This window comes from Nothobranchius furzeri, chromosome 19, assembly GCF_043380555.1.
Source record: "Nothobranchius furzeri strain GRZ-AD chromosome 19, NfurGRZ-RIMD1, whole genome shotgun sequence".
Lineage (NCBI taxonomy): Eukaryota > Metazoa > Chordata > Actinopteri > Cyprinodontiformes > Nothobranchiidae > Nothobranchius > Nothobranchius furzeri.
In genome coordinates this window covers 6,876,277-6,903,824 of record NC_091759.1, presented here as the reverse complement: position 1 = coordinate 6,903,824, position 27,548 = coordinate 6,876,277, and the positions used below count along the sequence as shown (strand labels likewise).

Sequence of the window (27,548 nt, the reverse complement as noted above, 5' to 3'; positions counted from 1 at the left end):
AATAATGAACTTTTTAAACTTGTTTTTTTCGGACTGCAGCCAATACTGTGAGAGTGGTAGTGTGTTTCATTAGATACTTTACAGAGCTTCACAACATCCATGGTACCAAAAGTGCAGTTGTTCTCTCTCTCTCTCTCTCTAAAGCGCAGCATCACTGATCAAATGCTAACATCTCTCCTATGACGTTTTCCACCAGCTCCCATCGTCTGTTACATTAAGTCATTGCAGCTAAATCCCAGTAAGGAGAACAAGTGTTTCTGCATTTACACTGAAACTAAACAAACAAGAGAAGCAACCGTTCCCTATTTAGTACCGCTTGTTTCAGTTCTGGTGCCTTCTAGTGGAATACCCATGTTTGCAGTGTTCGATGCATTTAAGTGCATGGGTTCTGGGTTGTTTTTTCTTTCATCTCCTATATGGTTGTTGCATGAAGCTTAAATAAACAAGAAGACTGGGTCAGCTCTCTCCCGCAGAACTCCTGAAGAGCTGAAACTTTCTGGGACTCGGCAGCATTTCTAAACCTCCTTCCACCTTCTCAAGAGGTCAGCTAGAATAGGCCGTCCCTCCAGGGAAGCATTGCATAACGGCAGGATGAACAACAATGCTCGTCTCCCTTCATTTTAGAAAACAGTGAAAGGCGGTGTGGTGGAAATGAGCGTCGGAACGTTTATTTTCTGCCAACAAACTCTCCAAATCCAAGCGTCCTTCGTCGTAACCGTCGCCCTGCCCCCTCCTCTAGGAGATAGGAGACATCAACAGCTGGAAGGAGAGAGAGCACAAAGTTAACGCACAGTCATTTTACGTAAAAGTACAATTGCGAGGTTGTGCAGGATTGTGGGGGAGCTGGAGTTTATAGAGGCTGGAATCAGTCCGTGAAAATCCTGCCAACACTTAATAAAAGGGAGAGATTTCCCAGCACTGCCAGCTGTTAACAACAAAAACAGAGACGTGGCTCTCTGATGCAGAAAACCAAATAATATAATTTGTAACGCTGGGTAGACTGTAGTAAAATAAACCACATGAAAGCAACTCTCTGCACAATCTTTGCAGCGTAGGTGTGCTTTTAAATGTGAATTCAAATCAAGAAGAGAAACATCTGAATCAAGTGCCATCACTGTTTATTTTCAGGGTATCTGCAGGTTTAAGGGAGCCAAATTTAAGACTTTTTAAGAACTTTTTTAAGACCACTTTGACCAAATTTAAGCAATTTTTTAAAATTTCATTTAAGCTATAATTTCCAGCTATTGCCTGGAACCGGTGCTAACCACGTCGCGAACGTGGGATTAGCCATCCAGTTACCATTACACTTGCACTTCCCCATGGCGCAAGCTCCCACTAGCTTAACCAGCTAATGTGCTCATCTAAAAATAGCCCCCTTTCACAACCAACTGAATGTGTACGGTTCCGCTTACGCCAACATCGTACACAAAAAATGCTGAACACCAACTAGAAATTCACAAAATTTTTATAGAAATAAAAATATCTTGCTTATTGGGTCTTTGGTCATTTAAAACCTTTGGAAACTGTATTTAACGATTATTTGTCGTTTTTAGGGATTTTTAAGGCCTTAAATTTGGAAAAGCAAATTTAAGACTTTTTAAGGACCTGCGGATACCCTGATTTGGAACAAACTACTCAACAAATTCCACAAGTTTGTGTTTTTACTTAAAATGATTTCACGTTTCCTGATGCGTGTGCTCTTTAGGAATCATCAACAAAAACCGCCTCAAACACGTTTCTGCCGCTGCTCTAAAGGTTTTCCTCAAACCCGATGCTTTTTAATTAACACTCACATATCAAACAGCATAAATCCAACCATTTCATGCAGAAAAGCAGTAGAAACTTCTAGGACCTACCCCCCTGCTTCATTCCGACTCCCTCTCCATTCTTGTTGGGAGTTCTGTGCAGCAGATCCAGGAGGATCTTGTTGAGCCGTTCCCTCTGGACCTCTCTCCTGCTCAGAGCTGGGTGATGTAGAGGGGAGGAGGCTGAAGATGATGGAATTTCAAGCATCTCTCCCATCCTCTCTGTGGAGCTTTCCTCAAGTCCCTTGCGCACCTCTGCCACAAGTCCTTCCTCCTCATCTTCATCCTCGTCGTCTCCTCCTCTTCTGCCCCGTTTGGGTTTGGCCGACAGAAGCTCAGGATCCTCCATGTCTAAGTCCTCCTCTGCTCCTCTTCCATCTTCTTCGTCAGGTGGGAAGTCCTCGCCCCGCTCGCAGGAAGAGCCGTCGTCCTCGCAGCCGGATGCATCTTTGGACCGTTCGCTCTTCCAGGCTGATCGGCCGCCGTTCCGCTTGTAGTTGTCGGGAACGTAATGAGGCTGTGAGAACGTCAAAAACACACGCAGATTACGTTTCTGACAGGCTTAACGGGCCTTTAGCTAACGGATAATCACATAAACACCCTGAAGCCTAGCTTTAATCTGTCAAAAATAAAACTTTTTACAAACCAGGTTTTTCATTGTATTGTCCCTTCAGGTAAAAAGAAACCAATAAATGAGGATGTGCGGTTCTTCTCATTTGTTTCAGGCTACATAAACGGCGTGAAAATGATCAAGAGCTGTTGTTTGGTTGTTTCTGTTTGTGTTAAAGGAGAAGCAGACACCAGGAGATCAGCCCGCTCCGTCTGGAACCCACTTTTCTCACCGAGAAGTCTCTTTTCGGCGTCAGGCGCTTTGGGAAGTGGTTGAAGGCATATGGCTTGGTGCAGACTGGGTAGCGGTTCCGGTGGATCTTGTAGAACAGGTGGGCTGACTTGTCCAAGCGGTAATCACAGATGTACACGTCCTGCTCCTTCACACCCTTCGGCCGGCCTGCAGGAAGAATACGCGTTTAAACGATGGAATCTTAACTCCGACAGCACTCCTGCTGCAGGTACGTCGTTACAAGCATTCTCCGCTTTGAGGAGAGAATCAAACAAGCAGCAGCTTCCTTTCACCTTTGCAGTAAGTGTAAAGATCGAGGACGCAGCACGTTGCCACCACCGCCTCCAGAGGGATGATCTCATACAGGGGCATGCGGAACAACTCGTTCTGGTAGAAACGCCGGGATGGAGAGTGGTGCGTCTCATGAGGACGGAAGTAGTGATGACCAAAAACAAACCGCTCACCCCTTTAAAAAAAAAAAAAAAGAAGAAGAAAAGATAAAAATCAGATGGATTCGTCCCCCAAATAGGTCTCCTTCATGAGGGACGTTACAACGTTCAAACTTACTTCTCATTCTTCCAAAGTTTCTCAATTCGGAAGATGTCGAGTTTGTCTCTGTTGACGTGAGGAAGCAGGCGGTAAGACTGCCTAACGGGCTGGCCTTCAGGTGAGCGTCTGCTGTCTCTCATCAGATACACACAAGCACCTGTGAGCCCCACACACACACACACAGGTTACTTCTGCAAGAACCTAGCCTGACCAGGATAAACCAACCTTAACAGAAAGGTGAGTTAAGACCGACTTAAACCACTAAGACAGCAGTTAAACCAACATAAAGATGGTCAGGAAGCTGAGTGTCTTAACAGAAACTGGACGTTTTAAGGTGCTATGACCTCATACTTGTTTTTTTTTGCATACCTTGGTGTAGCAGCAGGTCGTCTCTAAGTAGACAGATGTAGTAGATGGAGCCTGCCTGTGCATAGCTGGGCTGGGGTATCATGGGAACTTCCTGCAGTGGCGACAACATGGAAAATGAGAAGAAAGTGGTAAACTGGATCTACACAACAGTCATTTTTCAAAAGAATACACCTACCCTGTCTACAGGCCGAGGGTCACACTGCTCACACAGATAGTGCTCCACTTCGGTCTCCAGCCGCATGCAGTCACAGTGCTGCCACACCTACAATCAAAACAATTATTAATATTCATGACAGGTTACAGGCCAGTGGGATCATCTGCTCCAACATTACAAATCTTCTTAATATCTAAAAATTAGAAACAATCACAAAGAACCAACGTCTCAGTCTCCTTGGAAAATCTAATTAAGAAACTTCTAGGTAAGGGGGCAGGAAAAATGACCACTAAAGCCGGTAAAACCCACCAGAATAAAGCATCATAAATATTTTTTCCGATTATTTTTACTGAAGCTACCACAGCAGCTACACACCAAGCACTTTTCACACTGGATCATCAGGCCTTCGTCTTTGTACATTCCACAGATGCAACGGATGACGTCGTCGTCCTTGTCGTGAGAGCCCGGCCCCCCTCCGTGGTGGTGGTGAAGGTCGCGCTCCTGCGAGTCAGAGCTGTCCGCTTCGCTGACCGTCTCACCCACAATCTCATCGATCTGGACCGCAGCTTCGTGGCGAGCGCTGTAGTAAGCTTTACGCAGCCGGCAGACGTCCCTGCCCACAGACGACTTCTTACCGTAATATTTCTGTTGAGAGAGCAGAAATTATGCTTTAAAAAATTAATTTATAAAAAAAAGTTAGTGACGCGTGCTCTTGCAAGACAAAGGTCAGCGACAGAGAAATGTATCAAAAACTGACCGAATATTCCTGAAAAAGCTGTCAAGGCTCCCATCGGTTGATAATAACTCACATCCTTCTCACTTTTCTTTTTCAAACGAACAAAAAGAGACTTGTTGAGAAAAAGTGATTCAATTTTATCCACTTCAACATCCTTTGAGTGGAAGAATAAATCACCCCAAAGGCTTTTCAAGTGGCACTTGTTTAACCAGAAAGGCTATGCAGATGTAAATCATAAGGGACCTATGGAGTGTGTGTAGAGGAGGATGAGCAGGCGAGAAGATAAATCCATTTGGGAGGAGCATTTGTGTCAGGCAGGAGGAACGGCGCTACCCCCAACAGTCATTGTGATTAGTGTTTACGGTAAGCGGGCGCTGAAAATCTGAAATTATGCAGAAGGGATTGACAGATTCTGACCCACCGTTGTTTATTTTTATATTTCTAATATTACTAATCTCCATGGTCCTCTCATCTGATCCATGTCTTGGACACTGGGACGAAGACGGGGGCGGAGCGGTCAGCTGACGACTACCTAGTGGTAAGTTGGCTTTGATGGTGGGGGAGGATGCCAGGGGGAACTACAGGGGGATCACACTCCTTAAGTCTAGTTTATACTTCTCCGTCAGCAAGTTTGAGCTCACACACGTATTGATGGTACCAGAAAACAGGTACCTCTGTACTGACAGTATTAGAGTTGTCACGATACTAACATTTCAAACTCGATTCGATACTGGGGGAAAAAACTCGATACTCGATTTTGATACTATTTGAAAACACCAATTTATTAAACAAGTTTATTCAAAAAATAACATTTCTCAGTTTATATTGCAAAAATTAAATGTTAAGAATTAAGTGTGTAAAGTGCTTAAACCTTTCAAGTATCGGCATTTTTTAAAACGTGCATACAAAAACTGGCGAAAGTTAACACTTTAAATCATGAATTGTCTCACTATATATACACTATTTGCAGAGTGATGTTTTGCTGCTTAAACTCTGCTTAAGGTGCATTTTTGTCATAAGATGTAATGCCATATGTTTTGTTCTGTACTTTTGAACAACTCTGTTGGTCAATAAAGGGAGAAAACAAATTTCTCCACAGTAGGACAAAGGTACATCTACCGGTAATCTTAATAAAAACAGATTGGCGCACGGCAGTGACGTCATTAAAAGCGCCGGTTAGATTAGCCGCGGCTAGTCTGTTCACGCCTAGAAATCCCAGACCCGCTCCAAACGAACAGGGGAATCACGTTAATGATTCCTAAGAAAACCTTTCGACATGAAGATGTTTTGGTGCAGATAATGTCTTATTTCGAGGCTGCACCATGGGTGCCCGTCCGTACCCGTTATATGGATAAACACTGATGGCGATTCGCCGATGGATCTAAATACCCCGGGGAATCCAAGTAGCACCAAAGTTGTCAGCGTGAGTAAACAAACGTACTGCATGCTAGAAATTAAGTCCGGGTTGCAATAAACGGGAGTTTCCTTTAAGCACATAAGCGTGAATATACAACTACGTGTCGGACTTGGTATGTTAATTAAGTTGGGCTGTGAAGCGCCTCCCAAATTCGCTGTTTATGTTTTTGTTTATTTATTTGGCAGACAAAACTTGGATCGGAGACAACTCGCGTGGGAAATTGCAATGTAGCCATGCGGCGTCTTCTTCTTCTGTTTGTCTGGGAGGCGGAGGCTGCTTTACGGCATCTGGCTGTCGTGCGTGTCGGTGTACTTGAAGAAGGCTGTGTATAATAGTCCATCATACCGATACCACAGGGATGGAATATCTAATTTAGATACCACTTTTAGCATCGATTTATATCTAGGTATCAATTTTTTTGACAACACTAGACAGAGGTGTTTTCCTTTTATATTTCTCTGCCGGCGTGTTAGCGTTATGAAGCAATCTTCCACCAGGACAGCAGAGACGTAGAGACAAATTTGCCCTCCACTTCTCCGTGCAGTCACCACCTCTAAACTCATGTTTCCTGTAATTTCCTCAGTCACAGGTGTATTAACGTTTTATATCGTCAGACCTTTTCAGCGAGACGTTCAGTCTGCTCCGTTTCCGTCTCTAGACATGTTTGGCACTGGTTTTATTTTTTTTTTAAGGCTAAACGCTTCTCGAGTTCCCACGTGGACCAATTTAGTGGGTCGCCTAGGGCTGAAGGATCTATCGTTTGTGGACCGAAAGTGCGACTTCAGACGAGGCGATAACGTGATCGTCAAAGCTGCGGTTTATTTGTAGTGCTCCTGACTGACCCAGGATCTGTTGCATCAACTTGTAGACATTCTGGGTTTCCTTGTGTGTTGAGGTGGCAGCAGCAAGCGCCGAGGAGGGGAGGGGGGTACCAGAGCTGAGCCCAATTGTTGAGAAGCACATTTTGGTTATTTTCCCCGTTTTTTATTTCCTTACGTAACTCTAATTATAATAATAATGGCTGTGGCCGTTTGTGCCTCTCAGCACCGTGAGTGAATGAGGAACAGAGACCTCTCCAGCAGCGGAACGGGACTCGCCACAATAACACTAGAGGCTGATTTGTACTTCTCCGTCAGCTTAAGTGTGCAGTCGCGCACTTCTTGTTTTTTAAAAAATGGTTTGAATCTTTCTGATGACGCATGATTTTTTTTAAACAAGCAACATGTCAGAGTTTGGTGTGAGCGGTGTTTAACGAGAAAACAGACAGCACAGAAAAACCTCCAGGCATCCCGCCTTGGTAAATAATGCAGGGAAACCTCTGGGTGCATTTTTGTTATTAAATATATTTGAAAGCCGTTTTTACCTTCAGTTTTCCTCCTTGCTACATTAAAGAACAAGCAGAAGAACATGTTTATATAAAACGCCTACCTAGATAAAAATCACAAGTTGCTGCACATTAAAAATAAAACAAAGATTAAAAAGATAACAGGAGATAAAATAATGATAGCTTTGAATGTTTTATGGTATAACTATATTATTATATATCATAATGTGAATAATCTGTTTAACCTTCATTTGAAAAAAATCGTCAACTGAACTGAAATCCCAATTTCTTCTAGAAGAATCCCAGTTGAATCTTTTCCTAAAATCGTTCAGCCCTAGTGACGCCCTAACCTTTCATTTCATTAGGTTTTAAATCTTCTGGGTGTGCCATTGTTTTTTACCGAGGCAACAGCATGCACACCCCAGCAAGCAAACGTCCAGACTGCTTATATTCAGGGACGGGAAATTGTGGCACCAACAAGTCATCTCCATGTCGTTTTGGTTCTGCTCAGCAACTGAACCAAGTTCGTTCACTGTGCTGATTGAAATCACCTGGTTTTGTTGCTGAGCAGAACAAAAACACGACATGGAGATGACTCGTTGATGCCACATCTCTGCTTATATTAGAGCAGCTACATGCTAGCACGATTAGCAAGAGTTTACACATGATCTGATTACTAGACTAAACGCCAGATTGACTGGTGACTAGTCAATTATCAAAATGATCATTAGTTAAGGTTGGTTTATGCTTGACGCGTCCGCGAGGTCCGCACGGCAAAATTGCGTCATTTTAACAACCACGCCCCTCCACCGCGTCTCCGCACGGCCCAAAATTTCCGCAACGTGCACCTAGGAAAATTTCTAACCACGCGGACGGTCGGATGCGGAAAAACATGGCGGACCGGCAAGAACTAGTATGGCAGAGGTTCGTAAATGCAGACATTTATATGATTCAGCTCTCAGAGATCACCGTGATCAACATGTTGTTAATAATTCTTGGAGAGAAATAGCTCGCACTGTCGGAAAAGACGAGGACGCTGTTAAAAATGCTGAAATACCATGTTGTAAACAGTCATTTCTACTTCTACTATGGTGTAGTGTTGGATGCATGCCGTAGAGCTCCATGCTGCCCCCTACAGTTTGGGAGAATATTGGCTCACCGCAGAGACGAGCCGCGTGAACCATAAACGCTGCGAGTTGTGAAGCGCGTTCCAGCCGCGAGCCGCATCACCGCGCGGAAAGTGAATGTGTCAAGCATAAACCAAGCTTAAAGAGATTCATATTTTTATTTTATGAATGAAACTTGCAAAAGCAGCATGTAACAATAAACAAAAAAACAACAACAAAAGAATACTACTAGCAGCAACTGAGTGCATCCCTTACCTCTGCGTTGCGAAACACTTTGAGCATATCGGTGTCGAACGCTTCCACGGTCTTGTAATGTCCGGTGAGGATCTGCTTCTCGATGGTGCTCAGGTCTAAAGGGTCGGACACCTTCTCGTAGTACTGACTATTCCTGTTGATGCACCAACACAACAGCATTATTCAGCTTCGGTGTGGTCTATTAACGCAAGAGTTATTATGAGATTAAAGCAAAAGCAACGATGAACCAAATCTGTGTTTTTAGAAGAACACAGAGAGCTGTTTTTGTTTTGATTCAAGCTGATTAACATAAATGCGGGCCGTCACGGCTCAAATGTGTGGTGGAAGATAAAACTGTTACTCTGTGTGGGTGTTGTACACAAACACTAGATAAAGTAGCACTGCTGTTTGGGAAACAGAAACAAAAAATGAGGAGTTGTGCTCTAACCTCTTCCTGGATGGGAGGTTCACCAACGGAGCAGCCAGGATCTGACCAGATGAGTCTGAAACAAGATGACACGCTGACACTCACACATCTGTTTTAAAAGCTAAAATAGATCAGAATAAAGATCGTTTCAATGAAAAAGTACTTTTCTTCTTGTCAGAGTCGATTAAATCCCTTTTTTTCATGGTTCTAACCCATCAAACCTCAAAGATGGACTATTTACTCTCCGAGGAACCGGTGAGTCACGCCACTAACCCTTGTAGCTGGTGATCATGTCACAAATCTCCTTGAAGATGTGCGCGAGGCGTGCAGTGCGTGTGACTTCCGTGTTTTCCTCGGCGGCTGCGAGTCTCCGTGTGCGTACCGAGCGTGACGTCTGCAGAGCTGAAAACTGTGTCAGGAACACGTCTGGTGAAAGAGAGAGAGTTAAGACACTAGAAAAAAGTGTTTTTTATGACTCGTTACCTGCAGACTCACCTGACTTGATGTTGCCATCATCTCTGATGACTCCTCCCCAGCGGGCATACATGGAGAGGCTGCCGGCGTCGCGCTCTCGTTCGCCCTCTCTCTTCTGCAGCTCCTGCTTCTCCCTCATCTTCTCCCAGTTCCGTAGAAGGAAAACTCGGTGCTTTAGCACAAAGTTTCTGATGACGGCAGAAAATTTTGATCTTTTAAAGATGTTTCACCACTTTTTGCTCGAAAGGCTTAGCTGGATTTGATGACAGGAGTCATTACCATGAGCATTAAACAGATTTCTTTCCTCTCGTGTGTATTTACCTCTCTCTGTTGGACATGGGCTTCATGAGATGTGGATAAAACTTGCTGCTGTCACTTGACTCCTCCTCCTAAATTTGAAATAATTTGCATTAAAATCAAGTTACCCCCCCCCCAAAAAAATCCTCTAAAAAAATCAGAAACATCAATCAAGTAATATCCTGATTTTCTCTTTAAACTTGACTATAAACCATCGTCTAATCCAGCTGTAACAGGTGACTCGAACCTCTCGCTGCCTTTATTTACACGAATGACTCACTCTCTTTTTAAGCTGGTGTTTTGACTTCCTTTTTTCCTTGAGCCGACCCAACCGCCGAGTCCCTCCCGTCTTTCCAGGCAGACCGTTAATGCGCTGACTCTTCCCTCCGATGATGCCCCGGCAGCTCTCTGAGCCGCACTTGCACACTTGCTGCAGAGTAAAGGAAACAAGACCAAACCAACAGAACTCAGATGATCAGTGTTTAGGTCCAGAAATTACAAGTGTTGACATTCAGAGGAAGTTGATTGGAATTATTTGGTGCCGTTGTGCTTCACGCTATTTCATTAAAAGTCTACTGGGATCCTTTTTAAATTAAAAATAATAAATAAATAAAAAAGTATTTTAAGTGTTGATCAACAGAAAGTGGAGCACAGCAGCACCTTCTGTGTGACAGAAACAGGTTTGGTCCTCACCTGCTCCTCCGTGTTGAAGGAATGAAAGTTGTAATCGTAGGTGAGCTCAGTGCCGCTGCTGATGTCCTTCAGAGCAAAGAGGCCGATCCGGTACACCCCGTTCACCGACCTGCAAAACAGAAGCAAAAGGAGGTTTTAAAAGAAAATCACAAATAACTTTGGACCTGTTGTTTTGTTGTTAGAGGTTTGGCTGATTGGTTTAAGCATTTCCTATATAAAGATTTACGAAGAACAGAACTTCTGGCCCTTTTGTAAGAAAAACATTCTGATCAGTATTCAAACTTAAACTAAGAATGTTGAAAATTATTCAATTTTTCCTCATTTCTTATTTGCTTTATTATGTTGTAATAATTGAGAGTGTATGTAAGTCAAGTCCAGGTCTCTAATTTCAATTATTAACTCATTCACTGCCAATGACGACTGAAGTCGTCATTTGCATTTTTTACTGTTTGAGCGTCGGAACGAGCCCCCGCGCTGAGAGAACAAACATCTCAGCCCTGAAGCCGATCTTCATCCGTATACATCACAGATCACATGATCAGGAAGCAACACATCCATGTGTTTGGAGATCGTTTTGGACCGTTCCTGTAAAAAAAAGTGAGGCACGAACCGGAAAAGCGTCTGCCGATCACAATTCGACAACGGATTATGAAAGAACGGATAACGCTCGAAACACACGGATTCTTCCTGATGTAAGAGGCGAGTCTCCTCTTTGTTTTGGCTGTTTTGGCGTCAACATCATGCTAGCGCACAACATTCTGTGACTCTTAAAAAAAACAGTAAAAACGGTGAAAAACGCTGGCAGTGAATGAGTTAACGGAAACCAAAAGTATTTCTTCATGTTTTCCCTTCTTCACAAATAAAACAGCATCTCAGCTTTTCACTATTCTTCTAAGAAGAAAGCTCTCCGTTCTATTTGATAATTTATTCCTTCTACAGGGGCAAAACGCTGGTTCAGCACTTTGTTTTCAAGCACTTTCCCTGTATCTAAGGCCATGGTGCACACAATCTCTCTTCTGTGACAAGATGAATGACTCATCAGTCTTTGTGGGAGGATTTTTTTTATTCTTTCTCGGCTGAGCCATTCAAAATTACTACAACACACACACACACACACAGCCTGCTGCCCTAGATTATGTATTGGTCCTTGTTGGAGCAGAGAACTGCTGGAGGTCACAATCAAATCCAGAAAGCGAGGTCTGCCCGGACGAATCTCCAAATGCGGGTAATTCAGGCGCGCTGTGAACAACACTCTTGGAAATCCAATGAGCTGTTTTGACAGGGCGCAAGCAACTTAAAGCCATTTAGCTCAGGGAGCAGAGGCGAGATCCGAGGTAACCTCATCAGATTACCACAACACTAACACATTAGGAGGGCTGGGGTTTCCAGGTAGAGACGTCTCATTTCCCTGGAAAGCCATCTGGAGCGCTATCCAAACTAGGGGAGGAAATAAAGCTCGTTTACAGTGTAGCTACTTAAATAACTTTAGCTTTCAGCTTTAGCTAATCTCATGAGATCTTACTGATTTGCATAAAAGCATAAATATTTGCTCAGAATTGGCATCCTAAATAAAATTCTGTAACTTGTGAAAATGGCACAGAGGGACTTTTGGAGGTGTTAAAAGTAACTTATCTGTTTCTTGCAGAAGAGAAAAAACAAACAGCAAAAAGGTTTAACCGACTCATCAGTCGTGCGAGAAAACAGAACAATGGGTAAAGTGGTCCAGTTTGATAATGTTAGGTGTTACTCGGGCTTTCCACCTGGAGCGTTTCAGACAAGATGTTTCAGCAAGATCACAAGTGAATTTGGCAGTTCACGCAATAACTAGCAAGGAGAAACATGCATCCAAAAGGTCTGTGGCTTCTGTTCTGTTTTTCAGTGGAGCGACACATCCAAGAAGCACCGCTTCGCAGCTGGAGAAAACACACCCATCGACTAGAACGGTGACTATTAGATGCGGTTTGTGCTTTATGGACGTTTGTGATGCTTAAATTACGCATCTGGTGGAAAGCCGGGATTGAAGTAATTTAGAAAACATAAAAGTTCAAATATGAAGCTGGAACTACTTTGGAAGCACCCTGGTAACTAATCAGGCTAACTAGCTTTTAAACACAAACTGGCGATTAAACTGTGATGCTAAGAAAACCGCTCTGTAGATAAAAACAGATGTGGCAGAACTGGTTATCCGTAACATCCTGAGGCCACGGCTCCTGTTTTTGTCCACAACTGGGAATGTTTCTTCAGTGATTGCAAGCCCAAACCACCTTAAACCACAAGCTAGCATGACACCCACCACTTCTGCATCTCACAGTTGGGCTCGCAGCTGTGGTTTATGAAGCGTGCCTCGTTGCCCATTCGGTAGCTGTCGATCACCATCCCGCTGTCCAGGTTCAGACAGTAGTGGCCGCTGTGGGAGAAGTACTGCTGCATCATTCGGTTCCTGAAACAGAACCGATACAAAGCAGAGGGAGATTAAAACCACAAGCTTTCAATTCTAAAATAAACACAATACGGGGGAAAGAAAATCACCTGAACTCCTGCTCGCTGACCACTTCTCCCAGGTATTCGATGATGAACTGTCCAGAGCGGAGAGACTCCTTGGTGCGGATGCCCCAGCCCTTTCCTTCAGCTCGAAATCGCTCCAGACACTGGACCCACTCGTGCCTCTGGATGTGCTGGTTGTCACACTTATCAACGCACGGGCAGGTACTGGGAGAGCACTCAGCAAAGCTCATCCTGGGACATTTACATAAAAAGGTCACATCAGACTGATATTTTTAACATCGACGACTAAACCAAGGCTGCTGATGATCAAAATACATCTGCTAATAACAGACCAGCACAAAGGGTTAGTTACCTGTTCAGACAGTCGTCCAGGCAGCCTTTCTCAGCCACGCTCTCGGGACGTCTACAGCTGCAGGTAGTCGTTTCATAACCGGAGAGCGGCTTCACGTCTACGTACACATCTGTGACGCACAAACAGGAAAATACTGTTTTCACACCTTCATTTCCGTTTCTGCAAATGAAGACCCGTTAGGTACTCACTTGATCGGATCTTTTTATAAAGAGGGACGTCAGGTCTCTTGTGAAGCTAAGAGGGGAAAAATAAATACTAACTTTAATAAATCAACCAAAACGACAACGTTAAAATTAAAAGAAAGGTTCGATAATCTTGACTACCTGATCGTGTTTCCACAACCATAAGATGTCGTAAGGCAACTGGAAATCTATGCGTTTCTGTCTCAGGTACTTCCCTGTAAAAACACAGCAGATCAAACTTTTTATAAGTTTAAATGATTTAAAAATAAATACATTAAAAAAACATGAAAATCACAACTACATCTACATGTAGAGAACTTTCCTACATCTGGATTGTGTTTAATCTTTCTGCGCACCGGCATGTCTCACCTCAACATAAAGAAAAATGGCTGACTTAAATAAAAACTTTACAATTCATAAACGTCTAAAACTATTAAAAAAAAAAACTACAGATCTTTAACATTCACACTCACCAACATGTATGGGAGCAGGAAACAGCCCGTATTCATGCTCCCCTGGTATGTACTCCAGCTTCTCCTTCTTTAGCTGCAGAAGCTGGCTGCGGGGGCTGCAGAGCAGGAGAAGGAGCGTTAGAACAGTTCTAGAAACCCGGATGGTATTTATGTGTCTGTAGGACTCACTCTGCAGTCTTGTACACATCAGAGTAAAGTCCTGCTTTCTGAAACTTCTTCTTAGGAGGCCTGGCTGCTCTCTTCTCCCGCTGGTTGGTTATGGGCATGGGCGCAGCTGCAGCTTGTTCCTTGGTGTCGGGCCTTGGGGGTTCTGGAGAACCTGGACCGACTGGCTTGCTTTCCACTGAGCTAAAATAAAACCACAGGTAGGTTTTATGTATCAGCTGGACTCAGGGGCAAGCTGGGAAAGGACTAGAAGAGCTAAAGTAAAGTAAAAGTGTTGCTGACCTCTGAAAGTGCTGATGTTCTTCCTCTGTAGGCCAGCTTCGGATTGTCCCCGTTCTGGACCTCGCTGCCGGGTTACCCTGGTTCTCCTCTCTGTCAGACAACTGCTCCTCAGTGTCTCCCTCCTCCTCCTCCTCCTCCTCCTCGACCTCCTTCTCCTCCTCCTCTTCTTCATCCTCACAGAGCTTCCTCTTTTGACCTTTTCGACGCTGGCACTGGACTACCGTCTCAATAGCAGCCTTGACCGTGTCGCCACCTAACCCTCTTCGTCCCACTAGCCGCTCTCCGCCGTCATCCCTGTGCCGGATCTGATTCAGCTCAACAGCAGGGGGCGGGGAGGGCGGCGGCGATGGGAGGGGGTATTTCCTGGGACGTCCTGGGCCCCTCTTCTTCACCATGTTGTTTCCTGTGCGAGCCTGCCTCTGCAGCTTTTTGGCACGCAGGATTTTGTTGACGTGATGCAGACGGTGTTTGGATGGCTGTCCCCGATGGGAGTGGTGGGACAAGGAGTCCAGGCAAAAGTCCTGAGAGGGAGTGAGGCAGGAGGAAGAAGGAGAGCCGTGGGAGTGAAACAGAGACGGTGGGTGGTGGTGCAGCTGCCGACGGTGCAAAGATCCTTCGAATCCGTCGGACATCGGGAGGGTGACACCTCTCGTCTGAATACCTGATGACCCTGAAGGAACGAAACAATCAAATTAGATCTAAATATTAAAAAAGGGCAGAACATTCTAGAAAAATGCTTTATCCCTCTTTTATCATTTATACTCGATGATAAATAATCTTTCTTTAAATCTTGTGCTTCATCTAGTGCCTCTTTATCCTGAAAATGTCATCATTTGGTACATTTTCAATCCAAAGTTTACACGTACGCAGCACTTTTAAACTAAAGCCCCACATTTAAACGAATTTTAAGTTAATAAAAAGTCGGAACACCATTTCCTAAGCCAACAGGAAATTGCAAAGGGATCATTAGATATCCACAATGGGGTCAAAAGCTCCTTTTACAGACGCAACACGTCATTAACTGATTAATCATGTGCCTTGTGCCAATTATCACCTGTTGCTTTGGTAGTGACGGAAATCTGACGAGGTGACAAATATGCACCGTAAACTTAGCCCAACCCTCCTGCAATCACTTCAGTGCTCCACATGCATCGGAACAAAAAGGAAACGCACCGCCGGGCTGATGAGTAACAAAATAAAGTGATGCCTTAAGCAATTCAGACAATTACTGATGCAGGTTAAGCTTCAAACTGCATTCAGGTCAGAGAACTCCTTAAAAAGAAAAGAAATCACAACTGAAGGTAAAAATTCAGCGGCTTTCAGAATTTAGGTGGTGAGGCGGGTGAAATTTACCAAAATGTTTAAAAGGTTCCGACTCTGGGTGGGTTATTTAAAAAATAAACCGTTTTATCATAATCTGACAGAATACATAATAATAAATAACAATACTGGTAAAAAAAAAACCCTCTTCCATGATTTTACCTGCTAATATAAGAAGTAAAACCTCTCAGCCAAATAGAGCCGATTACAGTCTAGCGATAACAGAGCTGCAGTAACAGGTTTAGTCTCCGCCTACATAAATATTTTACTGCTTTGTTTCTACACAATGCAACATGTAAATGAGAACAAAACAACATTTTACGATAAAAACCAAATGTGTTCAATGGCACGCTCAACAAGGCTTTGTTTTAAACGGTGGCTCCAAAGCAGTGGCTCAAAGATGACAGCTACGTCTCAAAATTCAAACTGTGCAACAGATTTTTATTCCCTTCCGATATGTTGCAAACAACAAGGCAACAACACTTCTCTTTCCCCCACGTCAGGATCGACTTTCTCCTCTGTCAGCGTCAACGTATCCGTTTCTGTCACTTCCTGCTGGGCTCATGTGCCAGCATTTCCTCACTCTCCGCCGTCACCTTGCCGCCCGTGGCCGCCGCTCGACCCCGAGTCTTGTGCTGTAATCCAGGATTACTTTGCCTGATTTGAACTGCAGCACATTGCTTTAACGAGACCTTTTTACAACCAATCGACACAAATGTTTGACTATTCTCATTAATGCCCATTTTACGATTGCTCACGTACAAAGCATCACTTATTCCCTAACAGAGTCGCGCAGATGAAGCCAGACTGCTGCAGAGTCTTACATCAGCAACATTAACTGGGTCCAGGTGCTGGGCGGCACACTGCTGGATAAAACTGGGCCTCACATTGTGGGCTTTTGAAGGAGAAGACCTAAATATACCACACTAACAAAAACATTCCACCCCTCTGGTAAGATGAGACACGGCAAAAATGCTGCATCAACTGTGGCCCTCTAACCTCAGAGAAAAGTCACTTAAAGTAATCACACAAGCCTCTCTGCCAAGACGGGAAACGTTAGTAAGAGTTCCCAAATGTCTGAGCGTACAGGAAGAGAATATGTTGCTGCATCTTTCCTTTTTTTCCTGCTTTTGCTATCGGTTTTATTTTCAGATGGAGGACAAACTAAACGGAGGCGGAACTTGTTAATCATCAGCATTGTTTGTTGTAGCCACAACTGAGGTATGAATGGTTCCAGTGCTAACCACAGCACCATCTCCCAACACACGTGTGTCCATGTGTGGAGATCAAACGACGCTTTAGAGCCCACTTGCTGCGCCGTATGGCAGTGTTAGGAGAAAAAAACGCAGCTAAATTCACAAGCTAGGAGTTCATGCTCAATCTGTACCACACAGGGTATCTGCAGGTTTAAGGGAGCCAAATTTAAGACTTTTTAAGACCTTTTTTAAGACCACTTTGACCAAATTTAAGCAATTTTTTTAAATTTTATTTAAGCTATAATTTCCAGCTATTGCCTGGAACCGGTGCTAACCACGTGAACATTAACCACGCGAACGTGGGATTAGCCATCCAGTTACCATTAAACTTGCACTTCTCCATGGCGCAAGCTCCCACTAGCTTAACCAGCTAATGTGCTCATCTAAAAATGGCCCCCTCTCACAACCAACTGAATGTGTACGGTTCCGCTTTTGCCAACATCACACACAAAAAATGCTGAACACTAACTAGAAATTCACGAAAATGTCAGAAATATACTAATCTAGTTTATTGGGTCTTTGGTAATTTAAGACATTTGGAAACTGTATTTAAGGATTATTTGTCATTTTTAAGGATTTTCAAGGCCTTAAATTTGGAAAAGTAAATTTAGGACTTTTTAAGACTTTTTAAGGACCCGCAGATACCTTGGCCACAGTTAGCTTAAATATTAGCCAAACAAAGAATTCATAACACAGCTGCATCATAACGTTTACGGAGGAAAACGTACGATACACAACTGGTTCAGTAACATTTACTGATCTAAAAGTGTTCGACGTTCAGACGGCACTCTGGTAGAACTTACCCAACTCTCTCCTCTCTGCTGATGCAGAGCGGTCCTTCCTCGTTGGCTGATCCATGTGAGTGAAGTTAGAGCTCTCTGGGACCGCCGCGCCTTTTCTGCCTCTGCCGCCCTTCAGTGATGTACGGGTGAGCGCCGAGGCGAAGAGATTTGTAAGATTTGGAGATTTGTGAGTTTCCACTTCCTCCGTAGGAGTGAGAGGTTCCTCGTCCTCGCTGTCTGAACAGCCTCTCGGATCTCCCGCTCTTCCATCTGAGAACGAGCTCTGGCCAGGGGCCACATGACTCCGTGAAAGCTGAGAGTAGTCAGCTTCAGAACCACTCATCCTGAACCAGGATGCAACTGGATGATGGCCCTTTGAGCTGCTGTCCAGTGTAAGCCTAGAAGGCCCTAGGCAGGACAGAGAGCTCTCTTTGCGCTTGTATCTTTCTGCAGATGAGGATGAGGAAGAAGACGGCGAGTTGGCAGAGGTGGTAGCAGTTTGCTTGCTGGCAGCAGTGCTGGGGGCGTCTCTTCCAAAGCGGCACCTCTGTAACGACTCCGCCATTCCCAAACCGACTCCTTTACTTGAAGCTCCTTTGTCAGAAACTCCTCCACCAGCCCGGCTTCCTGATCCACTCCTTGCTGCTTCCTCCCTGTCTTCCTCAGAGCAGCGGTCTCTGTGCTTGTGCCTGTGCTTGTGTTTATGGTGCCAGTTGAAAGAAAGCTCAGAGGACATTGGTGGGAACAGGACGGGGGACCTTCCTCCTCCTAGGTACTCCTGCCTGAGTAGCTTATGCTTTTTCTTGTGAAATTTTGAGGGATTTAGCAGAAGATGTGAGGGATGGTGGTGATGCATGTACGACGCGGGAGGAGGTGGAGGGAAAGACGGTGAGTGGTGAGAGTGGTGAGATGGGGCTGAGTGAGGGGACTGATGGTGTGGGTGAGGATACAGGGCGCTTGCTGGAGGATAGCCTCTGTAGTATCCCAATCCCAGAGGCCCAGACGAGTAAGGAACTCCATAGGATGGGTGGTAGAATCCTCCACTCGAGAGTGGGAATCCAAGTCCAGGTACAAAAGGGACCTCAGACATGGACTCTCTCAGTTTAGGAGGCCGTCCACGTTTCTTCTTTATGTCTGGTTTACGAACATAGTGCAATGGGTCGCAGGAATATGCGGGATGAGAGTAAAACCTGCCAAAATTAACCCTGAAAATTGTAGGCAGGAGGTCCCTGTGAACATAGTGATGAGGAGGAGGACCACTCGAACCCCCCATTCCACTGCTAGCTCTGTTCCCAAGCCCTGGCATTCTACTTGTTCCCGGTGCTATCGCTATTCCACCACCAAGCCGATGCCCCGTGGCGTGGTGCGATATTCGTATTTCACTCAGCATCACTATTATTTCATCAAGTTCGGCCAGAAAGTCGGGGTCAAGCCGTCTAGACCGCATCTGCAAGTACTTCTTCTTTCGTTTCCTCTTCTGTCTCTTTAACTTGTCGTAGCTGGGGCATCCATGGCCGCGGCGTTTACACTTGTGCTTGTGTTTCTCCTTGTGGCCCAATAAGGACGAAGCTGGAGCCGCCGGGTGAGGTCTCCGGGGGTCAGGCGACACCCTTGTCCGATGGGGTGACGGAGAAGCAGAGGGATGTTCCATGAGCAGAGGAGCATGCCGACGTCTGCCTCTGGAATTAAGGCCCATTCCTGGAGCCATTGCAGAACTCATGACACCTGGCATTAGCAATCCACTGCCCATTCCAGTTGGCATCCCCATTCCACCTAAGCCACCAGTGCCTCCAGCTTTCTCTCCACGGTCAGATGTGCTGTTATTGTCCGTTCCTATGCCACTGTCGCTGGGAACCGTCTCCTCACTGTGCGACTCACTGACCGGTGATGGAGTGGCTTCTTTCAGCTCACTGAGAGGAGCAGGGGAGGTGGGATGGCGCGGCCTGGGAGGCGAGAGCTTATGATAATGATAGTGCTGCCGGTAATGATGGTGATGGAGCGGGTACCCACGGTAAGACGACTTTTTCTGGGATGCTGCCCTGGCCATAGACAACGAAGCAGAGCCTAGGACTTTATTAGGGGCGGAAAAGGTCGGGGGAGGGAAGGAGAAGGCGTTGTGCCTGTGATGAGAACTAGAATAGTGAGAGAGCCCTGAAAAGTGCACAGAGCCAGGCTCCACAAAGCTGGCATCACTGATCGGACTGTGGCCCCCACTGGACTGGGAGAGGGAGGGAGAAGGAAAGACCTCAGACGAAAGCTGATGCTGCTGGGACTGATAGTGATGAAGAGGAGAGGTGGTGTTTGGAGACAGAAAGGGCTCTGGTGATGATGATGTACCCAAGAAACTGGCTGTGGCTTTTGGTTTACGGCCTCTTCTCTTACCCATGTATATCGTTCCCTTTTTACTGACATTAATTTGTGGCCCTAATTTCCCCCCAAAGGAAGCAGCTAGAGAGGATAAAGACCGAGTTGTGGACTCCACAGAACTCGCCACTCCACTGGCGCTGCTTTTAGGAGTTTCTTCGGTTCTTGGACCCAAGAGGATTTGACTCAAAATTCGCTTACGCTTCACACTTTTCATCTTATTGAGCTTGCCAATAATAGTTTTCATGATAAGCTGTCCATTTCCTTTGCTGTGAAAGTGTTTGTCTCCCATGTCTTCTTCTTCGGGAGCTAGTGTAGGAGGCTGACCTTCCTGCGGTAGAGTGGGAGGAAGGCGCTTGGGGCGGCCACGTTTTCGAGGCATGGGCTTAGGAGGGTCCAAGTCCACCTCTGGGTGAAGAACAGGTGGGTCCTGCTCTTCCTTGGACTTCAACAAAGATGAAAAGACCTTAGAGGAGACCAGCTTATTAGAGGAGTTCCCAGGAGCTGGGGCATCGAGTCTGGGCATTTTAGACTTTGGCCTCCCTCTTTTCCTAGGCTGAAGAGGGAAAAGCTGCGACACAGAGCTTTGAGGCAGAGGATTTGGTCTAACCTTATTAGGATTTGGTGGCCTACCTACAGGTCTTTTAACAGGTGGCAATGGCATCTGTAATCCTGCTGGTGAAGCCGGGCTGGTTTTGCTTTCATTGAAGAGGCTGTCCTGATGAAATCGTTGACTCTGCGTTGTGCTCATAACATGGGACCAGCGTGGTTTCTTTCCTCGACGCTTTTTAAGGGGTTTACTGTCCTGCTCATCAGGTGAGTCTAGGGATGAATCAGGAGAATCATCTCTTAGAGGTGTGTGTGGGTCTTCTTCATCGTCGTCATCGTCGTCATCATCATCATCTGGCTCACACGAAGAAGGGGCCCGCTGTCTAACAGGCGCAGGAGGACTGCTGCTTCGACTGGGTTTACTGCCATCTCTGCTGGGGCTGGGTTTACTGGGACTAGAGCCCCCCACCCTCTCGAGGCGCTGCGATTGATGACTTGCTCCCTTGTCTCTCCCCTCTGATTTTCCTGTTCCTGCTGAAGGAGGGCACTTGCTTAAATCTCTGGGGTTTTCGTCTTGCACCTTCTTACCGGCACCACTTTCCTCAGCCAGAGCTTGGGGGTCTGGAGCGTGGTGTCCTTGTGAGGGAACGGGAGAGCCCCGGTGACTCCCTGCACCAACCGTCCTCTGATCAGCCGAGACGGTGGAGGACGACGAAACGGGGCAAGACGATGAAGATGTGGTGTGTGGCGAGCCGTGAGCAGGACATGACTGTGTCTTAGAAAGAACACCACCGCTGTTCTCAGCGTTGCTCTCCTTTGACAACGCTGCCAGACAGTTGTAAGTGAATGCAGGGCTGCTGCTAATAATAGCCTTTCCAACACAATCCGAGTCCTCCTTCCTTACTTGCATCAGGGCGGACACATTTTCGCAAACGCTCTCTTTGTTCCTAGAACCGTAAGGACGACCAGGTGGTCTTGACACAGGAGGTGGAGGAGAAAGGTGCAACATTCTTGAATATGTGTTCCTGTTGGCCATAGCTCGGTCGCGTTGCTTGGCTGTAGGAGCCATGAAGCCCGAGCTCGCAGGAGGAGGAACAGGATCCGTTTTCATGGGTTTCGTTGGCTTAGGGGTCTTCGATGGAGGGCAAGTTGCTATAAGCTGTGCTAATTTCTCAGTTACCGTGGGCGCCCCCCAACTCTGGACACTCTTGTCCTGGTCTTTCTGACCTTCTGTGCTTAAAGAGTACTGAGGAGGTTTAGCGCCATCGAAAATTGGTTCTTTTGACGCAGGTAGTGGCGAAGAAGATGGGGAAGATATCCGTGGGTTGGTTTGGGGAGTTGGTGTTTTCTTCCCAGAGGAATGAGTCTTGCTGTCTGGTGGGGGGCGGTGAAGGTTAAGGGGTCTCTCAGATGCGGTAGTTGCTGATTTTGAATCAGACTTTGAATCAGGCTTGCAATCCATCTTTGGTTGGCCCTGTGGAAGAAAATAATAATGAAGTGATTAACAAATAAAAAGGATTTGATTTTTTTAGCTCTTATGGAAGGTAATGACTGAAACAAGCTATTTGTCAAAGAAAAATAAAGAAATTCTGCATCGATTAAACATACAAATAAAACCGAACAACAAATCAAAAGCCAAGGTTTGTACTTTCACGTGAATTTCAGTTCATTGATAAAACTTTCAACCTGCTGCCACTGCTGCACGAGCAATCACAGGAAGGGGGAGAGGAGTTTTAGACGAGGTCAGATTGGGGACAGAGAGGGAGAGCTAGTAAGAGGGGTCATGCAGGGATGGGGGGGTGGAGAGGACATGGCCAGGCAGAGGATAGACGACACAGACAGAGGAGACTGGAGAGGGCCATGCGTGATAAATAGAGGCAGGCCAAAAGAGAAAACAAAGAAAGCTAAAGAACAATTTATGCCTGCCCTTTATTTGTGCACTAACACAGTAATTACTGGGGCAGCTTTGTAGTGGACCCCTCCCTCGCCGATGACTGAATATATTTAACTGGAGAACGAAAGATGAATGGAGGTTTGCAGGCAAAAATGACAATTTAGCCAACATGCTGCTGGTCAAAACTGATGGTTAGCTTCTGTGAAAACGGGAATCTAAACAAAATAAACAAACTTTAAAATTAAAACACGGAGAAAGCTCTTCGTCCTTACCCTTTTTGCTGGGGCAGTCCCATTTACCTGGGAGGGGGGAGGGGTTTTAGCTATGCTAGGTGATGGAGCAGCACAAGGAGGTGAAGGAGTTTTAGCGGAATTAGCAGATGAAGATGTGGCTGGTGGTTTGTTCACACTCGGACTCTTCTCCCTCTCCTTTTCCCGGCCTTGTGAAGGAGCCTGGTTCGGACCGCGTGGACCGTCAACCGTAGCCCCTGCACGGTTTCCACGAGCATTAGCCCCTCCTCCACGAGCGGTGTGCCTCACAGTGGCTTTAAAGGCTGGTCGGCACACATAATTCTCCAAGATCTTTGGGGGTTTCTTCATGCGTTTTGCTTGAAGGCCGATCTTCAGCTTGACGTTGCCTTCAGACAAACTGCTTTCGTTGATGGAAAACTGAAATTGGTCACCTCCGGCACCTCCTGGCCCACCTCCGCTAGCAGGGGCGGCAGCAGCTCCCTCCTTTTCTCTGTCCCGGTTCTTTTCATCCTCTTCTTCCTTCTTTCCACCCCCTCCCTCCTTCTCTCGCTCCCCGGTGGGCGCACAAGAGAGAAGTGGGGGTGGAGTTGCAACTCTCCCCTGAACCTTCGGATCCATCAAAACTTTAGGGGATTCTGGAGCGTTTTTTTGGGGGGGGGGGGAAGGAGGAAGTGGATTTCAGGTAGAGTTTTTTATGTTTAGGGGTGGGATAGGGATGAAGGGGGAGGAAAAGGGAGAGGGGATAACGGGGAAAGTGAAGCCCTCCTTGTTCTGAAGCAGCTCCTCTCTGTTCTCAGCTGTCCAGCCCTCTTTCTCCGTCCTTCAGCTATACGTGTGGAGACACGAAGAAAGCAGAAAAGGGAGGGTAGAAACAAATTCCACATTAGTCAAACCAACACAGATTATAACGTTTTGAGAATCATTAAAATAAATTGGTGTAAAGCTGAAACAGGGAAAATCCTTCAATCATCAAGTCGGTTAGAGACTGACCTTTGTCTCGTCTCTGTTACTTTTTACAGCGAGCCTTTCCCACAGCCTACATTAATACACGACCCACTTGCACAGCTAAGGCTCTGCTACCTGAGAAACGCATCATTAGACACAGAGCCTCGGATTCGACCACCTGCCATTTACAAACCCCACGTGGACCTGAGTCAATGCTTAATCCCACAGCACTTCTTTAGAGGTGTTACAGGGAAGGATACCAAATGAGCAGCCACTCAAGCACACTGGTGGTTGTGACGGAGGCTAACTGCTCCTACCCTGCCTTAGCAAAGCAACAGACAGCAGAAAGCTTCCTAATTGTGCTCCGTAGAGGACGGCCCAGTTCAATGAAGCTGTCTACAGCTCCCCATAGCCACTGAGTGATTTAATGCCGATTCGCCCCCAAGCAGGTGCTTTCTCTTTGTGAAGTCATTTGGAGGCAATTCAGAACTGTGACCTCAGCACATCAGGTCCTCTGGGACTACCCAGACCATCGGTCCGCCTTTCCCAGCTTCAAACAGCAGCAGCTGAGAGTGCGTGATTAAGCATCAACGTGCCAATGGTTTTCTTGCAGTCTACATTAGTGGAGATCACCAAGTGTGTATCTAAATGAGCCTCAGGAAAGTCAGATCACATTAGTAAATCATCACAGCAGGAGAAACATAATGTATATTTCATGTCTAAGGTCTTCTGCAGGTATGTACACATTCTGCTGAACCACAGAGGGAAGTTCTGACTCCCACCTTTCAGAGTTTACTTTAATTACTCCTTTTCCCCCTCAAAATGTCAAGACTCCCCCTTTCTACACATACCACACTTAGATCACGCCTCCCCCTTTTCTTTAACACTCCATCAATCTCTGTGCTCTCTTCTGTGTATTTTTTGTACTCCTTCTCCCTTATTTCGCAAACTTGGAAGCCACCAGTAAAGGCACACAAACTGAATTTGCTGTGCTCTAACTTTAATCAAAAACACATTTCACCCATCACCCACCCGACTTAATACATTCCCTGCATCCTGCTTACACGATGACAAATGCTCTCGTTCTTTCATTCAGAACACTTGCTGCGATATGAGCTGACTGACGGTAAAAATATGCCCCAGTAGTGGCCGGACTCTTTGAAAGCCAACTGGCACAAGTCTTTAAAAAGAGCTTGTCAAACATTTCTAAACCATGTCAGTTGCTGCTGGTTTTACTGGTATGAATAAAGCGCCACCAGCTGAATCGCTCCTTCGCATCAGTGGCTTGCCCAGTCTGGCGCTGAAGTACTTTCGTATTTACAAAAGCCGTTAGAATAAAACAACCGAAACGTTCGTAACTAGTCACACTGCAATACTAAGCAATAACAACACTGCTAGTTTATAGGACTGAGATTAGTCAACCTGGTGACTACTGTGGCTCTTTCACAACCAGGAATTAAAGCAGAACGATGCATGAAAGAGTCCTATGCACACCAGGAAAATCAGATCGGATCAACCATAAAAAAAGAGGCAGAGCATGGTTGAACGTAGTAAACAACTTCCCGCGCCCCCTCCCATTTCTTTTCTACTCTAGCTCCCACCCTCCCTGCTAGCTTTTTGCACACGTTGTTGAGAAATGCTGATTTCCCCTTTGGCCACAGCCATACGATCCCACCTAGCCACCCCCCTCTGCACCCACACGAGGGCTGGCGTCAGCCCCATTGAGCTCCCTGTCATTTCCAGGGTTTTTACTAAACAAACCAGAAGCAAAAACCACCCTAATTCCTTCCCGACCACCGACTGTTTTGAACCACCTCCTTTTTAAATTGCTATTTAAAACCAACGGATCGTGAGATGATGAAAATCAAGCTAGGATAAACAAAACAACGATGTGACAGGTGTCAGTCAGACGCACTGCATGCATATTCTGCAGCTGCGCACTGGCGTTGATCATTGCTTATTAATAACAACGCGCGTGTCTTCAGGTTTCATTTATCACGATTTCCGGTATCTTATGCAAAGAACACAAAAAGAGACGCAGCAATTAACCGACTGAGCCAAATTAGTTTAATCTGCATTTGGTGTCCTGTACAGTCAACACTGCCTCTCGGGAGACCAACCGATCGTCCTTAATTCATTTCAAAACATCGTTTAGTCATAACCAGAAACACAAACTCGCACTCCTCCGTTTCATCCAAATAATTTTTGGAGATTTCCTTTTGCGTAAACAGTAGCATGCCCGAGGATCTGCTTCACTGGCAAACAAAACAAAAGCAAGCAATCAAATTTAAATACAAATTATTTAGACTCACCTCTGAAAATATGTCCAGAAACGGTGTTCACATTATTCGGCTGTGTCCTGTCTTCATGTTTATCAACGTTGTGGCCACATTATTTGTCATTTATATTGAAATCGTCCCAACTGCTGAAATACCAAAACACACGAGGCGGTCAGATCTGGGTCATGTTCTGTTTGACTGAGCTGCCGAACATCAAGAGCAACAATTGAAACTGATCATCTGAAATACGTTTTCGAAATAGCCCCACACGAGAAATCTGTAATGTTTAGACAATAAATCTAGCTAGCAACATTTGAAACTGATTGCCTGCCTACAAAACAAAGTTGCCGTGATGGAGGAGGAGCGCCAAATGGGGCAAAGCATCCCTCCGAAGCGAGGATTTTAAATATACTTAAGAGGCAAAAAAATGTTCACTTTCTATTAAAAATAACTACAACAATATGAAAGGTTTGGTTATTAGCTAACTGGCTGCTACCAACCTTCCAATAAGAGCTCGTGCATTTAATGGCTCTGGCAGACGATTTAAGCTAATTTCGACAAACAGAACAGGAAATTAAACTTTCTTACAGCAAGAAATATCTCGCAAATGTCTACAACTTTAGGGAAATTTGTGTTAAACGAAAACATTTGTCACAATTCAGAAAAGTGATGTACATATCCACCGTCACATTCTCGTAGGCACTCGTGTTACTACGTCTCAGCTACGACGGCTAGCGATGCAAGTGAGCTAAAACAGGGAAAAAAAAGGTTCTAACGCGGTTTCAAACGCAAAACCACAACCGCATCCACACGGACACAGATTTCAGAAAAAAAGAGCCCCTTTATACGCCCGTGATAGAAAATAGCAGACGCAGCGCCGTGTAGGTTATTAAAATAACACAAACTGTCAACAAAATGGCGGCTGCGTTGAATCAACAGAGACCTGAAATGGATCTCCCTCTATTTCTTCTTCCTTGCGGCTTAAATCGTTCTTCCTTACAGCAACTGGTATCCGTAATATCTCCAGAGATGCTCTGAAATCCACAGCGACTCGCCGTTAGCTAGGCCTGGATGTGTCAGCACGGGCCTCTCTCGGTAATCGGGCCTCCATGTCTGCTCAGCTACTGTGTCTGTGCAGCTCGGGCATTCTCGGTCCCACAGAGGAGGGCTGTACGGAAAGCCGTTGTTACATGTGTTCAATTTTAACGTTAAAGGTGCAGCATGTAAAATATATAGTGAGGATTTTAAAGTGAGAAAATCCTAAAAGAGTCTAATGTTTGGTCACTCCTTGGAAAGAAGGTCATACTGAAACATATTTCATATCCAGCTGGCTTTTTTTTATTTTTTAACAAACAGGAATGAACAAATGTAAAGAGGGAACTGCGATACAATAACTAAAGAGTGTCAGGGGGTTTAAATACATTATTGAATTAATAAAATATGAAAAACAACATTATTTTAATTTATGTTTATTCATTTAGCAGACGCTTTTATCCAAAGCG

The 27,548-nt window shown here is 45.4% G+C and overlaps 1 protein-coding gene across 4 annotated transcripts; it reads right to left on the bottom strand.

Moving 5' to 3' along the window:
- Positions 1–442: 442 nt before the first annotated feature.
- Positions 443–27,182, bottom strand: ash1l (ash1 (absent, small, or homeotic)-like (Drosophila)). 4 transcript variants are annotated; one of them, XM_015973554.3, is made up of 27 exons: positions 27,047–27,182; positions 26,080–26,192; positions 22,844–23,648; positions 17,786–22,151; positions 14,407–15,076; positions 14,128–14,307; positions 13,960–14,054; positions 13,628–13,701; positions 13,493–13,538; positions 13,305–13,413; positions 12,977–13,183; positions 12,741–12,887; positions 10,448–10,556; positions 10,035–10,184; positions 9,779–9,846; positions 9,479–9,645; positions 9,257–9,409; positions 9,005–9,059; positions 8,578–8,710; positions 4,094–4,363; positions 3,740–3,826; positions 3,565–3,655; positions 3,214–3,352; positions 2,940–3,112; positions 2,639–2,814; positions 1,857–2,322; positions 443–759 (listed from the first exon to the last, which is right to left on the bottom strand). In XM_015973554.3, exons 3-27 carry the CDS (start codon positions 23,438–23,440, stop codon positions 668–670), a joined length of 8,820 nt encoding a protein of 2,939 aa, XP_015829040.3. In that variant the 5' UTR covers positions 23,441–23,648; positions 26,080–26,192; positions 27,047–27,182; the 3' UTR covers positions 443–667. The 4 variants fall into 4 exon arrangements, with proteins under 4 accessions (XP_015829040.3, XP_054601067.2, XP_015829041.3 ...); XM_054745092.2 differs by having other exon boundaries at positions 26,990–27,164; XM_015973555.3 differs by having other exon boundaries at positions 2,648–2,814; positions 26,990–27,164.
- Between the last annotated feature and the right edge of the window lie 366 nt (positions 27,183–27,548).